This window comes from Hemicordylus capensis, chromosome 14 (assembly GCF_027244095.1).
Source record: "Hemicordylus capensis ecotype Gifberg chromosome 14, rHemCap1.1.pri, whole genome shotgun sequence".
In the NCBI taxonomy this organism is placed as follows: Eukaryota; Metazoa; Chordata; class Lepidosauria; order Squamata; family Cordylidae; genus Hemicordylus; species Hemicordylus capensis.
Window position 1 is genome coordinate 18,111,426 of NC_069670.1, and position 14,225 is coordinate 18,125,650.

Sequence of the window (14,225 nt, forward strand, 5' to 3'; positions counted from 1 at the left end):
GATGGCAGGGACAGTCCAGTGTGCCTCGATCTCCTGCTGCAACACCCCACCCCTCCCCACCCGGACTCTCTGTTTCTTGCAGCTTAACTGCGGGGCGCTTTCTCCTGCCCTGCAAAGATTTAGGTCTCCCCTCCGCCCCGGTCTCGTTGCAGGTCAACTGCCTGGAGCCCCACCCTCATCTCCCAGTTCTGGCCACAAGTGGCTTGGATCACGACGTCAAGATGTGGGTTCCCACTGCAGAGACGCCCACTCAGCTCACCGGCTTGAAGGAGGTGAGGCACGGGATTCAGAGGACGACTGTTGAGGGCGGCGGGGGGGAGCTCCCCATCCTGTAGCTCAGGGATTCCCAGATATGTGGGTGCGTAGGCGGCATTGGACCACAATTCCCATCATCCACAGCCAGATGTGGGTGATGGGAATTGTAGTCCAGCAGCATCGGGGTGGGGGACGACCCTTGTTGTGAGGTTAATATTGGCTCCTGGGCAAGCATACAGGGCATTAATATTGGCTGCAATATAAGGTAGGATGGAATCCTATGTTAGGAGTCCTTATTTAAGGAACTCTTCTTTACATAAGCATATGGGCCATTAATATTGGCTCCTGGGCAAGCACATGTGTTCCTTCTCCCAGTCACCCATCATTCTCTGGATGTATGCTTTAATCTTTTTTGTTTCAATGTGAGGCACACCTGGCTGGCGGTGTGCTGACCACTCAGCAGCAGAACCCCGAGGCCTTCTGTGTCTGGACTCACTTCTGGAGCTGGCCCGTGACGCCCGTGTTCTCGTTCTCTCTCTCTCTCTCTCTCTCTCTCTCTCTCAGGTGGTCAAGAAGAACAAGCAGGAGCGCGACGAGGACAGCCTGCACCACACGGACATGTACGAGAGCCACCTGCTGTGGTTCCTGATGCACCACTTCCGACAGAGGCGGCACCACAGGGTAAGGCGGCCAGGCTTGGGAGGGGACGGGGAGCCGAGCCCCACATGCTACCCAGGGGGCTACAGCGCCCTCATTCCAGCCGCCCATGGGCTGGGACTATTCGGCACCCACATCATGGACTGGTGTGGGTGCATATTTCCCCTCTTGAGAAACGACGGGGGAGGCTCAAAGGTGGTGTATGGACGCTGCATTTTATTCGACCCGACGGAGTCGGATCGGATCTCGGAGATTCGGGTTGAACGAAGCAGCTTGGGCCCGCCTCTGACAGCCATTCATCTGACCAGGCCTTTTTGGTGGTGGTGGTGATAGCTCTGAGATGCCCTCTCCCGAGAGATCCATCGGGCACTCGCTGTTAAGCGGTCATTTAACGCGTCTCTCTTTCAGAAGGCTTTTCAGTGGACTGCTGTGTTCCTCAGTTGGATGGCGGCTTGTGTTTGCGGCGGTGGCTGTTTTCAAAACCTGTTCTCATTTTTATAAATAGCGAATTTTGCAGTGTGTTTTATTTTTGGTTGTTGACGGCTGCTGTAAGCGGTTGGGAAGGGCAGGATCGAAATCCTGATGATAATATTCAAAGCAAGTCCCTTCTGAAAGCCCTCCTCCCCAAATGTATTCCTAACCCCCACTACTGGCTGAACTTGAGTGTGCCCTGAGGCGCCCCCCAGTTGGAGGTGGCCACGGCTTCTACTGCTGACCAGTGCTCTTTCCCTCTAGCGCCGAAGAGATCCCGCCACCGGAGCGACGGACAGCGACTCGGACGACTCCCCCAGCTCCTCCGAAACGTCAGACGACGAGGAAGGTCCGGATCGGGTGCAGTGCATGCCTTCTTGAGGCCCCCTGCCTCCCCCCCACCCCGCTCCTGAGGACAAGGAGACGGTGGGGATAAAAGGGCGGAGACTTGAAACAAAAGCCCACCACTCGTTAATTAACACCGATTTTTTTTCTTCTTCTTCTGCTTTTTATCCCAAACACCAAGAAGGTTCCTGCTGCCCCGTCCCTCACACCCACCTCCCCCTGGCCTGTCCTTAGCCGTCGCTTGCCTGGGGCGACCAGCTTGGCATAATCGCACTGGGACACCTTCTGCTTTAGCAGCCAGCCGAGGAAGAGGGAGTTGGGCTGTGGGGTGGGGGGGGCACTCCCGGTGTCCTCCCTGGGTGCCGCTCTGCTCCCCTCACCCGCCTTGGCTTCCCACCCATAGCAGGGGTGGGGTGGGAGGATAAGCAGAGGGAGGCCTGTTTGGGTTACTCCCAGACTTCCCCGGAGCGGGGTGGGGTGTCAGGCTTCCGTCGCCTGCGGCGTTCCCTTTTGATGCTTCATTTGAGTGGGTGGAGTTTGTTTCCCTCCATTCCTTTCCTTGAGATGTTGGTGTGTGCCCCAGAAGGGCATCTTGGAGGTTTTGTGCTATTTACCCCACCCCACCCCGCTCCCCCTGATCCTCCCGCCCATCCCCACAAAGAGCACCTCTGCATGCTGCTTGCAGGATGAACCGACTTGGACTCTGGCTCTCTCTCCCCCCGCCCGCCCGCCCTTGAATTTTGGGGTTTTCATGCCCCTCGGTTTAGTTTTATTTTTTTGTTGGTGTGTTTTCTCTCTCTCCCGCAGCAGTTCTAGGGCACAAAGAACCTCCCCTTCGCAATCTAGATCCTGCCTTTTTGCCACCTAGAACGGCCTCCTTGAGCTTTTGGAGCTTTCCCTAAAACCGGCCGCGGCCTGGCCTCCTCCCGGAGAAAGAGGGCCGTTCTGCAAAGAGTTTGCTTGCCTAGAGTTTGTACATATTGGTGATTTTTGCACTTGGTCTATCTCATTCTCCACCTTTCCCTGAGAAGTCAAAACGTACATGCAGGGTGGGCGGGCTGGGCTGGGGGGCCTGGAACCCATGGGCCCTTCCGGCCTGTCGCTGGGGCGGGCGGAGACTCGTCGGGATCCCGTCCGTCGACAGAAGGTTTTTATTTTCTCTCTCTCTTCCTCTTAAGGTTGATCTATTTTGTTTCCGAAAGCAACTCCTCCCCCCACCCCATTGCTGTTTAGAGGCCTAATTTTATATGTATTAAACCAGACAAGAACCAAATTTAAACTTGGATGTTATCAAGTTAAAATTATTGTAAAAGTTTAAATATATATATTATATAAATGCAATAAAAAGAATTGAGAGACGGAGAGACCCTGTGGGTATATGGAGCTTGTAACACTTATTCCCAGGCTCTGGCATTGCTCACTTCTAGGGCACGCATTCGATGTGGTGTGAAGAATAAGGTACTTGGCCATCTTTAGGGCAGGGGTTGGGTCCCCATTGATTCAGGAGCTGCTTGAACAATTTAATGGGGGGAAATTAAAACCCCTCCCAAGATCAGCAGTAAAGAGTCCAGTGCAAGGCAGAAAGGTAATGGGACTGGTTGCCTTGAGGGAACATAGGAGGCTGCCTTCTACAGAGTCAGCCCTTGGTCCATCTAGCGAAGTACTGTCTACACTGACCGGCAGTGGCTTTTCCAAGGTTTTAGGCAGGAGTCTTTCCCAGCCCTACTTAGAGGATTCTACCAGGGATTGAACCTGGGGCCCTCTGGATGCATAGCAGATGTTCTACTGCTGAGCTACGATGTCATCTCCCATCCAAATGCAAACCAGGGCCGGCCCTAATTAGCAAAGTGGGAGCAGTCATGCTCACTACCGCAAGGCCAGCTCTCCTTCCCTGAACCAGAAAATCCCTCTCTTGGACTAACAGGAAGGCGAAAAGTAACTTCTGTGTTTGGCAGGGACCCAAACAGTGTATCAGAACCTCTGCTTGGCATGCAGGTCATCCGCCTGCCATCTTCCAGCTAGGGCCGAGGAAGACCCCCTGCCTGTAAGACCCTGGAATGCCGGAGAGCTGAGCTTGACGGCCCAGCGGTCTTGGTGCGAGGCAGTTTTGGACGTTCACAAGCGAAGCCGCACACTTCAGTGGTGGGATTTGGGCAGAGAGAGAGCTATGGGCCCTGCCCCATGAAACAAGAACCAGCAAGTCCTTTGGGGATGGGGCTGTAGCCCAGTGGTAGAACATCTGCATTGCCTGTAGAAGGTCCCCGGATCGATCCCCGGCAGCATCCAGGCAATGCTGGGAAAAACCCCTGCCCTGAAACCTTGGAGAGCTGCTGCCAGTCAGAGTAGACTAGGCTGTCAGACTGCAGCCTTCCAGCTGATGTTGGCCTACACCGCCCATCAACTCCAGTCACAGTGGCCAGGGATGATGGGAGTTGTAGTCCAGCAACATCTGGAAGGGCCAAGTTGTGCGGTCCTGGGGTAGGTGATCCTCAGCCAGATGGGCCCAATGGTCTGACTCTGAACAAGGCAGCTTCCTAGGGGCCCAAGAACCCTTGGGTTGACTGAAGCTAGGCCCCCAGCAGAGTAGGAGTCTCAATTCCAGATTTTGGCCTGCATTACAGCTTCTCAAACACCCCGTTGCCAGAATCTCGCGTCAGCCCCAGCTGCAGTGTTCAGGAACACCTTGATTTTCCAGACAGGAAGAATCTCAGGGGAGGATGCGTGACGATGATATCTGTGGATCTGTCCACACAAGGCCCTTCAGAAACGGCACCGTGATCACAATGTGTTCAAAGCTGGCATTAGAAACCCGCGGTCACAGGAGCCTCTTTCCCCCCTGCACAAGCGCACATTTGGGATTTTCCAGTCCAGCTGGCCCTGATGGAATAGAGAGCTTGCCTCCATTGGGAGCCCTGGAGCAGAGGCAAACTTGAGGGGCTGAGCAAAACGCCTCTCTTGCTGCCTCAAACGCAGCGGAGCGAAACGACGTTGAAAAAACAAGCCAGTCACTCCATATATAGACAATACCTTCAACTTTTAATTTCCATTATTAGCACAATCACTGTCTTTACATTTGGGGGAGAGAGGGGAGGAGAGGGGGAAATGAAGCAAAGTAGGAGCTAACTTCAACTGTGTGTGTGTGTGTGTGTGTGTGTGTTTAAAAGGATCGTCCCCCCCCCCAGTGATGACAAATTTTGATTAAAGAAATATTGGTCTGGAAGGTGTATGAAATGCACGACTTGCAGAAGAGCGTGGGAACAAGGTGTGTGTGTGTGTGTGTGTGTGGTCCCCCCTTGCAGAATAAGGAGGGTTGGGGCTCGGTTGCTTGCAGCTTCCTTGCTAGTCATGAGATTTCAGAGTTTGAAATTGGCAGGGGCAGAAAACTCTGGCTCAGTTGCTGGATGGTGGGCGCTACGAGGCACGGGGGGAAATGGCACAGTTGTACCAGGCACCCGAGCCTTCAACTCACGGTGCTTGAAAAATCCATGCCGTTGACTGGCAGTGGGCTTGGAGCTGTGTCATGGCCACGATCCAGTACAGTCAGGCACACCCCCGTGCACTTCGAGAACACGCAAATGACTTGTGGCTCCGTTCAGCACGTAGGACAACAGACCAGTTCTTGCTGCCAAGATGGGTGCCATTTTGTTTCTTTAGCCAGGATTCATGATTGAAGCTGGCAGAGTTCAGTCCATCTGGACGATTGGGCGAGCTTGGGAAGGCTGCAAAACGATTCGTGGGAGGCTGGATTCGTGTGTCACTGGCACACAGCTACCGTGGTGGGCGGGCTTGATGATTGGCAGCCAAGGGCGGCAAGGCGGGGGAGCTGAGCACCCCGGGGCAGGGTGGGGGGAGCCATCCCTTGTTTTCTGAGTTGCCGGTTAGGGTCAAAACAGGATCAAGGGTGACTACCAGCCAGCCAGCTTGGCTCAGCCAGTTTTTTACTTGCTGTGGGTGCTGGGGAAGAAGAGTAAATACCAAGATGGCCTTAGAACAGAGCTAGGCAGCCTTGGCTCTCCAGCTGTTGCTGAACTACAACTCCCATCACCCCCAGCCACAGTGCTAGCCCTGGGGTTTTAGTAGGATTGGTCATATAGTAAACTTGCAGTTGTAGGTCCAGCACAGCATCCCTCCAGCGGCGGCTGGTGGTGGTGTCTGTCTTCAGATTCTTTTTAGATAGCGAGCCCTTTCAGGACAGGGATCCATCTTTATTTTTATTTCTCTATGTAAACTGCTTTGGGAATTCGTGTTGAAAAGCGGTATATAAATATTAATATAATTAAAATATTGTCTGTGGAATGAGGTGCTAACTTGCATAAGATACTTCCATAAGTTCTGTCAAAGCCTGCTATGCATTGAAATATACTATTTTTTTCCTGTTTTTAAATACTTCTTTAATCAAAAAATGTTAAGTTAGAAACGAATACTGCATTACAATTCCTGTTCGCTTTTTTTTTTTTTTTTGGTCCACTTGACAAAAAAAGAATAAGTTAACACTAAAACCAACAATAAGGAAACACTCAATATAATATGTAATATACATATATTTATAATATATATGTACACACAGTTAGCACGGTCTGAGCATCAGGGGATGGGGGAAAGCTGAGAAAGGCGAGGAGGAAGTCGCGAGAGCTGGCAGAAATAGATGGGATTCAGAAGCTGCTTTGCCCCTTTTTGTGTGGTACCTTGGACCATTCTAACCTTTCTGGATAGGCCTGTCATGAGTGCTTCTGAATTCTGCAAAGCATAATCCTAGCCTGAAGCAAGATGCTTGCGATGGCACTGTCTAACCTAGTCTGCAATTTAGGAGAGGAGAGCTGGTCTTGTGGAAGCAAGCAGGACTTGTCCCCATAGCTAAGCAGGGTCTGCCCTGGTTGCATCTGAATGGGAGACTTGATGTGTGAGCAATGGAAGATCTTCCCCTTAAGGGGATGAAGCTGCTCTGAGAAGAGCAGAAGGTTCCCAGTTCCCTCCCTGGCAGCATCTCCAAGATAGGGCTGAGAGATATTCCTGCCTGCAACCTTGGAGAAGCCACTGCCAGTCTGTGAAGACAATCCTGAGCTAGATAGACCAATGGTCTGACTCAGTATATGGCAGTTTCCTATGCTCCTAAATTTGGAAAACCAGATTTCCAAGAATCCCAGCACCTCATCTTTAAAACCTATTAGGGTTTCCTTTTTAATCTAGTCATAAGACGTGGGGACCAAATATTTACCAGAACAGCAGTTGCCTGTGAAGATGGTTTGGGGGACCTCGTTTTCTAACTGGCAAAGATCTTCCCCGTAAGATTCTCAGGGATGATCTCGCTCTGCCTGCAATATCTGAATCACTGGGCCCTCTTCTCTGTGTTCCTGACGAGAAGTTGCTTGAGTGAACTGAATGTCTCATCAGGGCAGAGATGTTCCAACTGGTTGAGGATGTTGTCTAGCTAGGTTCAAGCACATCTTGGAGCATTGCCATCCCACAGCTTTCAGAAGCCTACTCTCACATGGCTTTTTTCAGTGTGGTGGTGGGGAGAATGGTCTCCCAGAGCAAATGGTTTGACATGGGGCCCCCTGAATTGGCAAGCCCAATCCATAAGGTGCACCCCATATACCGGGGTCCATGTGGGGTGTAAGGTATGCTGCAGTGCCCCTCTAGGAGTGTACACAGGTTGCTGCATCAAATTATCCTTTTGGGCGAGAAATGTCTTTCACTGCGTGTGCCACAAACTGGTGCTTTTGCACATGTGAACGAGCCACCGCTTAATTTCGGCCTCAAACGGCGATGTGTAGCAGACCATAATCAGCAGCTTTGTTCTTCATTTAGTTTCGAGCCGTTCCCTCGCTGTGAATTCTTGCCTCCTTCCCCTCCCTCCTCCTCTGGCACTCTTTCCACCCAGTGCCAATTTTGCTAATTTGCAGCGACATCGGCACCAACTGTTCAGCTGTAAACATCGGCACAGAAATACTTACTTAAGGGGGGATGAAACAGCCACCAACCGCTTTGCCTAGGAGACCGAGAGCTAATTTGCCTTGGCGCTTTGATAACAAGACGGTGGTAGGTGGTTCTCGCTGGCAAAAGTGCATGTGTGAGGACTAAGCTCGAGGGCAGAACCCTGGCAGGACTCTGGGGAGGGGAAGCTGCTTCCTTGTAGGGTGGTAACCCTGTGAAATCCGTAAGTCCTGTTCTATCTCTTGGACTAGGCAGGGTCACAAAGGTGCATTTTTAGCCGGCGGTAATCTGGTGCTTTCTCATGGCAAATGGGACGTTAGTCAATCCTGCCCTGCGTCTCCGTTCCTCTAGTCACTTGTGCCAGCTGGCTGAGGCCAAGAAGAAAGGGGTTCAGAGGCTTCCTCAACTCATTCGGCTACCCGTCTCGGTCTACATGGTCAGAGAACCCAACCCCTGTTCCTCAGAGGGTTTTGCTGAGGTATTTCCTTCCCCAGGAATGAGTTGGTGCATCGTCTGCAGGTGCAGTTAGGAAGCAGCGGAATACCTTCCTTGCTTAGGCGCCGTGCTACCGAGACACAGTTACAGACTTCACGTAGGCAGTGCTCTGTGGGGCTATGCCACACTCTAGGGTGTGTGGGGCATGCCTCTTTTTCTTTCTGTAGCTAGAGAATCAATGCTCAAGAGGAAGAGAACCCATGTGCAAGCTGACGCCAGGGCCAAAAGACAAGACTGCTCTCCTGGTCTGGTGGGGCCTCTCTCGGAAGCGGTTTCTGCCAGCTCTCGGGACTCTGGAACAGTCATGGCACACGGACGCAGGCTGTGTCCGTTTGCAGCCAGGTGTGATGTCCATGTGGTCCCCAACCTGGTCGTGGCAAGCAGGGCAATGCAGCATCCACACTGCCAAGCCAGTTGGCCCGATCTCAGCCGGGGCCGCAATTCCCCACTGAGGATCTGACCCAGGGCAACTCGATCGACACAAGGCAAGGGGGTGGGCCAAGCTGTTTGCACAGGCCAGGTTGGTGGGGCGGGGGGATGGGGGGGAGGGATGGGGGGGCAGGAGACGCCTTGTTAGAAACGCAGACCTAGTCCAGCTGTTGATATGTAACGCACAAAAACCACACACAACACGCGCGAGGGGAATGTCGCATCGTTTTTAAGGCAGGAGGAGGGGAGGGGGGGTTGTCTCAAGAAGGTGGGAGGCTTGGCGAGCTAGCCAAGATGCACAGCGCAGAGTTCAGCAAGAATTAAATAATATATATATTAAAACAAGAGAGTCCTTTGCAGTCTGCTGCAAACAGAAACAAGTTCCATGGTATATTTGATATAAAAAACCCTCCATTCCCCCCCTTTCTCTCTCCCCAGCTAGTTGACATTGTATAGCGTGCTCCGACACGGCTCAGCCCCAATCGCTTCTCCTAGGAAGCCCGTGCCACCTTCCTCTGCCCCGGCCCCCACCGAATTTTGTGGTCAGCTAGTTCGGGCAGTTGAGACCTCGGCCCGTCTCCAACACCACTAGCTCCCTTCGAGGAACTCAACTGGTGAAGGGGGGAGGGTAGAACTCACCCCCCACCTGGGTTAGCCCCTCGGGATGCCTGTCGGTCAGAGGCGTCAGCAGCTGACAAGCTGCATCCCACCTGATGTCGGGGAAACGCAGGTTTCATAACGTGTGTCAATGCTGCAGGGAAGCCTGGACAGCTTGCGGGGGGGGGCCTGCGGTGGCTCCCGCTGCCTTGAAAGGCGGGTCTTTGTGACTGTGCGCTGTTACGTTCCTAGCATGTACGGGCAACGTGCAGGCTGAGAGCGTAACGTGTGAAGCATCTTTCGATCTAGGTGGGGTATCCCGGGCGGGGGGGGGGGGGCGCGCTGGTCATCCTTGGTCCCCAGCTACCAGGTCCCTCCAAAGTGTCTGTGGCTGGAATCCAGCAGGGGCTCAGTTTCTGCATCTGTGGGTGCGGGAAGAGGCCATTTCACAGGAGGCTCATGGAGGACTGGTTGCTGATCAGCACAGGGCGACTGCTGCTCCTCTCCCCCCTGCCCAAACCGCAAAGCCGAGCAACCGAATGACGATGCGGCCGTATCAAAGCCATCTTAGGAGCAGCTACGGACAAGGTCACCACTCCCGGGCGGTAGCTGGAGAGAGAACGCAAAGGCCCACGGAGCACATGGGCCGGGGTTGTGCGCACGGTGTGCTCTCTGCTGCCCGTCTGGGGAAGGCCCCCTTTCCAGCAGGGCCTTTCCCTGCTCATGGCAGGGCCGACCGCCCCCCGCCCCCCGCCCCCCCCGGAGCATGAGTCGGCAGAGGGGGAGGCTCTGGGTCGGACGTGAACGGAGGAGGAGGCACGGACGGAGCAAGTCACAGGAGAGGCGACAACGGTACGACCAACACCCAGGAAAGGCACAAAGTTGACAGTGGGTGGGTAGGCAGGCTGGTTGCCGGGTGGGACTCGGGCACCCCGCCCCCAACTCTGCTTTTCCACCCAGGTGTCAAGGGACACAGCCACAAGTGGAGCAGGAAGGAGGAGACCCACCCAACCCCAAGCCAAACATCCATTATCATGAGCTTTTGTTCCATCTCATCTTGAAGCTACCGTATTTACCTGAATCCAAGACTAGGGTCTCCCCCCCGCCCCCAGTTCTTTTCCTCTTCCTTTTGGCTCACTACAAATCTAACCTGTATTTTTAAGGGGGTCGTCTTAAATTCAGAATCCTCTTCTATTCAAGTAAATATGGTACGTTGGCCCGGATTTTCATCATACCTGAACCTCTCCATCCCTGGTTACTCTCTTCTTGTTTCAACATCCTTGATCCAAGCTCATCTAGCAGCTCTCAGATAATACGTGTGGGGGGGAAGGTCCTCCCTGGGGCTCTGTCGTCACTGCCCAGTCTTTTTGGGAAAAGTGCCATTTACAGCATCAGCGCTTTTAACACTGGCTGGCTTTCACTAAAATGTTGGCTGGGGTGCTTTTTTTATTTTAAAAAGAGGGCACTCCTTGCAGGAGCTGAAGAGAGATGTGAACTCCGATATGGCAAGTGGACAAATCTGGGGCTTTAACACCCCTCATTCCAAGGAGCTGGGATGAGGAGACCCCATTCCAAGTCTTATTTAAGAACCTGGCAAATCCCTGCCTGCTGGTGGAGGCAAGGAAAAGGGCAGCGAAGGTCTCTTGGGCAGGTACAGAACCAGCTAGGACAACCGGCTCTCAAACGTGGGTCCCGAGATGCTGACCTACAATTCCCATCATCCCCACCACAAGGGAGTGGAAGCAGGAACCTTGCAGAGGCAAGTGTGCAAGGGGGTCATAATGACCGAATCCTGACTCTCACTCCTGTCCCCATTTCCAGCAGCCCCCTCCTTCCAGCTGCACTCCATCGCATCTCCCCAGGCTCTGAGCTTTTCAGCAAAAGCATGTGGGCTTTATCGCCTGGGCCTGGGGTACCTCCTTCCCCACCGCAGCCTCGCTGATCCTAGGAGAGCTGCTCGTGGATGAATCCGCCCTGGAGTCTGAGCCGAGAACGGCTGAGTTCACCTGCCCCTGTGAGCCCCTTGATGTGGAATCAAAGGTCTCTGCAATGGGCGGGAAGCCGGAGTTTGCCCTTAGTGGCACAACTGCCCCAATATCTTTCTCCGCTGCGAATTGGGCTGGGGAGTCCCCACTGCCGGCTCTCTTGGGAGTCCCAGTGGCATCTTGAAAGGGCTCCCTTTCAGCCCTTGGGAGTCCCAGTGGCATCTTGCACCCCTCACCCTGCTCTCATCTCCCAGCTTTCCAACTTCCGCTCCCCCTCCTCCCCTCCGGTTTCACAGCTCAAAAGCTCTTGATTCTGGGATGTTCAACTGGGGGGTGGGTGGGTGGGTGGGGGAGGGCCAGCCCCTTCCTTTCGGGGTGGGTGGGAGCAACAGGTGGGGAGTTGAGATCGACGCTTGCATAGCAACAAGTCCTGCAGCTTCCTCGCAGGCGTCCCACCCGTCCTGATCGGCTCTCAGAAGCGCTCCCCCCGCAAAGGGCTCACCAGTACCAGTCTGCAACAAGGTGGGGGAAACACGGGGAGTGGTGGGGGGGGCCGGGGTTAAGATGTTAGTGGCCAAGGCTTTGCCCCACCCAACCGGACGCGGGTCAGTACGGAGAAAGGGATGGATGTCGGAGGAGGAGTGGAGGGCCGGCGGCTGGATCACAGGGTGGCAGAGGGTGGTGGTCCTTGGCGCTCTTCCATCCTCTCCCCCCGCCCACCTCACTTTTAAGCTTTCTTGGGTGGCGGAGCCAATTTGATGATCTCTTCTTCAGAAGGCTGCCGGATTATGTCTGCAAAGAGAAGGAAGAGAAGATCAGAGGAGCTGGGTGGGACTGGAGCAGGAGACCCTCAAGTTCAGCACTCTGCCTCCTAGACCGGCTCGCTCGATGCCTCAGTGGGGAGTCCACAAGCGGGGCACACAGATGATGCTCTTCCCCTGTGGCCTGGTCCGCATCTGCTGAGAGGTATACTGCCTCTTCATAGGGAGGCCCCACTTCTAACGTCGCGGCTCATAAGGACTTCTGAGGAGTCCGACAGGATCGGACCAAAGTGTCCTGTTTCCAACAGTGACAGGCGTTTCGAGAAAACCCACCGGCAGGGCATGAAGGCTGTGGACCTCCCCTGCTGTCCACCCCTAGCATCTGGAATCCAGAGGTATACTACCTTTGTACATGGAAGTTCTATTTCACGAACACATCTAAGAACTGAGTTGGTCTACTCTCCTTTTAAAGCCATCTAAATCTGAGCCCATCACTAACTCTTGGAGAGGGGCCGCTTGTGTTACGTCTCCTGTGGGAAACACAATACAGTGACTTCTGTGGCACTTTCAAGACCAACGGAGTGCGGTTTGGGTACATATAGAGTCTGTTTCGGATGTAGAGTTGCCACTGAACCTGGGATAAACTTGGTATTTTTGACAGCTTTGGACATTTCCAAAGTTTTTTGGACTTGCTCTCTGTGTCTAGTTGAAAGCTCTAGAATGAAATGGGGCTGAGAGTGCCAAATTCTCCCTCCAGGACAGATGCCAATGGGGAGTGGTCTTGCTGCACAACATGCACGGAAGCATCCTTTGCGTGTCCATAAGGCAGTGCCAAATCCACAAAAACCTCCAGCCACAACAAATTGGTTAGACTTTGAGATACCACAAGCCTCTGACTGTTCACTCTCTTGGGGAGCTGGGGAGAAGCGGAAGCCGGCCGGACACTACCCGAGAAGTGTTCCCATCTTGTTGACTACAACTCCCATCATCCCCAGCTGCCATGACCTTTGGCTGGGGATGATGGGAGTTGCAGTCGACAATATCTGGGAATCCCCGTTAGAGGGAACACTGCACCCAAGGGTGATTGTCTTCAAAGGTGCAGGGTCCCCACCTTATCAGTTGAGGAGTTCCCCCTCATTTTACTGAACTCCCCCCGGCCAAACCTAAAGCCCATATCTTCAATCCAAAAATACATATTTTTCTCCTCTAAAAGTCTCTTTCCTCTCCCTCCCAAAAACTGAAGTGAGGAGTTGCTCCTCAACCTCCTTCTCTACCAGCGAGCCCGGGACCAAGCAGGGAAAGAGACACCAGGTGGCTATGGGGGGTGGGTGGGTGGTGGCATAGAGGACACCCCCTCCCTTCCCCACTGCAAGCAGAACCGGAGAAGCCTCAGACCTTTGTATTTCTTGGCACTGGGGATGCGGGTTAGCTTGGTGTCGACTTCATCCTCCTCGGAGATCTTCAGCACTTGGGTGCGATATTCCACCACCATGGTGAGCAAGTCAGGGCGGCGAGAGATCTCAAAGATGTGTTCGATGTAGGACAGATTGTCTGGGTGGGGAGAGCAGAGGAGAGAGGTTAGATGGTACCATGTGGAGGGTGGGGAGAAGGAGAGGGCGGCTCTTCTCCGTCAAATCAGCTGCGTTTGAGAGGGCAGGTTGGTTAGGAACCTAAGAAGCTGCCTTCTACGGATTCCTACCCTGAGTCCGTGTGGCTCATATTGTCTGCTCTACACTGACTGGCAGCAGCTCTCCATGGTTCCAGGCAGGAGTCTCTCCCAGCGCTGCCTGGAGATGCTGCCAGCGATTGAACCCGGGACCTTCTGTAGGCAAAGCAGCTGCTTGACCACTGAGCAATGGCCTCCTCTCTCTCCAGAGGAAGCTGTTTTACATAGAGTCAGGGCCTTGCTCCACCTCACTCTACACTGGCTGGCCGCAGCGCGGGTTTCAGGCAGAAATGATGCTGCCAGGAATTCAATGCCCCCATCTTACAGCAGACACGGTTTACACATAGTCACCCATCCAAATGCAAAGCAGGGCAGACCCTGCTTAGCAAAGGAGGCAATTCATGCTTGTTGCTGCAATATCGGCTCTCCTCCCCAAACCCGTAGAAACATACTTTATTTATTTATTTATTTATCTATCACATTTTTATACCGCCCAAATGCTTTATACATAGACAGCTGCTTTACAGAGTTGGACCACTGGTCCATCTAGGACAGTCTTGCCTACTCTGACTGGTAGCGGCTGCCCACGGTTTCGGGCAGGAGTCTCTCCCAGCCCCGCCTGGAGATGCT

The 14,225-nt window shown here is 53.6% G+C and overlaps 2 protein-coding genes across 2 annotated transcripts in view; one reads left to right on the forward strand and one right to left on the reverse strand.

The window, feature by feature from the left end:
* DCAF8 (DDB1 and CUL4 associated factor 8) overlaps nt 1–3,090 on the forward strand; it is a 29,174-nt gene extending 26,084 nt beyond the window's left edge. The window contains exons 12-14 of the mRNA XM_053278014.1: nt 153–272; nt 820–936; nt 1,648–3,090. Coding sequence (XP_053133989.1) covers nt 153–272; nt 820–936; nt 1,648–1,764 — 354 coding nt within the window. The 3' untranslated portion in view covers nt 1,765–3,090. The remainder of the gene's footprint in view (nt 1–152; nt 273–819; nt 937–1,647) is intronic.
* A 1,653-nt stretch (nt 3,091–4,743) lies between these two features.
* The window catches only part of PEA15 (proliferation and apoptosis adaptor protein 15), a 55,263-nt gene continuing 45,781 nt past the window's right edge, over nt 4,744–14,225 (reverse strand). The window contains exons 3-4 of the mRNA XM_053278027.1: nt 13,325–13,480; nt 4,744–11,960 (exon numbers count right to left, since the gene is read on the reverse strand). Of these exons, the coding sequence (XP_053134002.1) occupies nt 11,896–11,960; nt 13,325–13,480 (221 nt within the window). The 3' untranslated portion in view covers nt 4,744–11,895. The remainder of the gene's footprint in view (nt 11,961–13,324; nt 13,481–14,225) is intronic.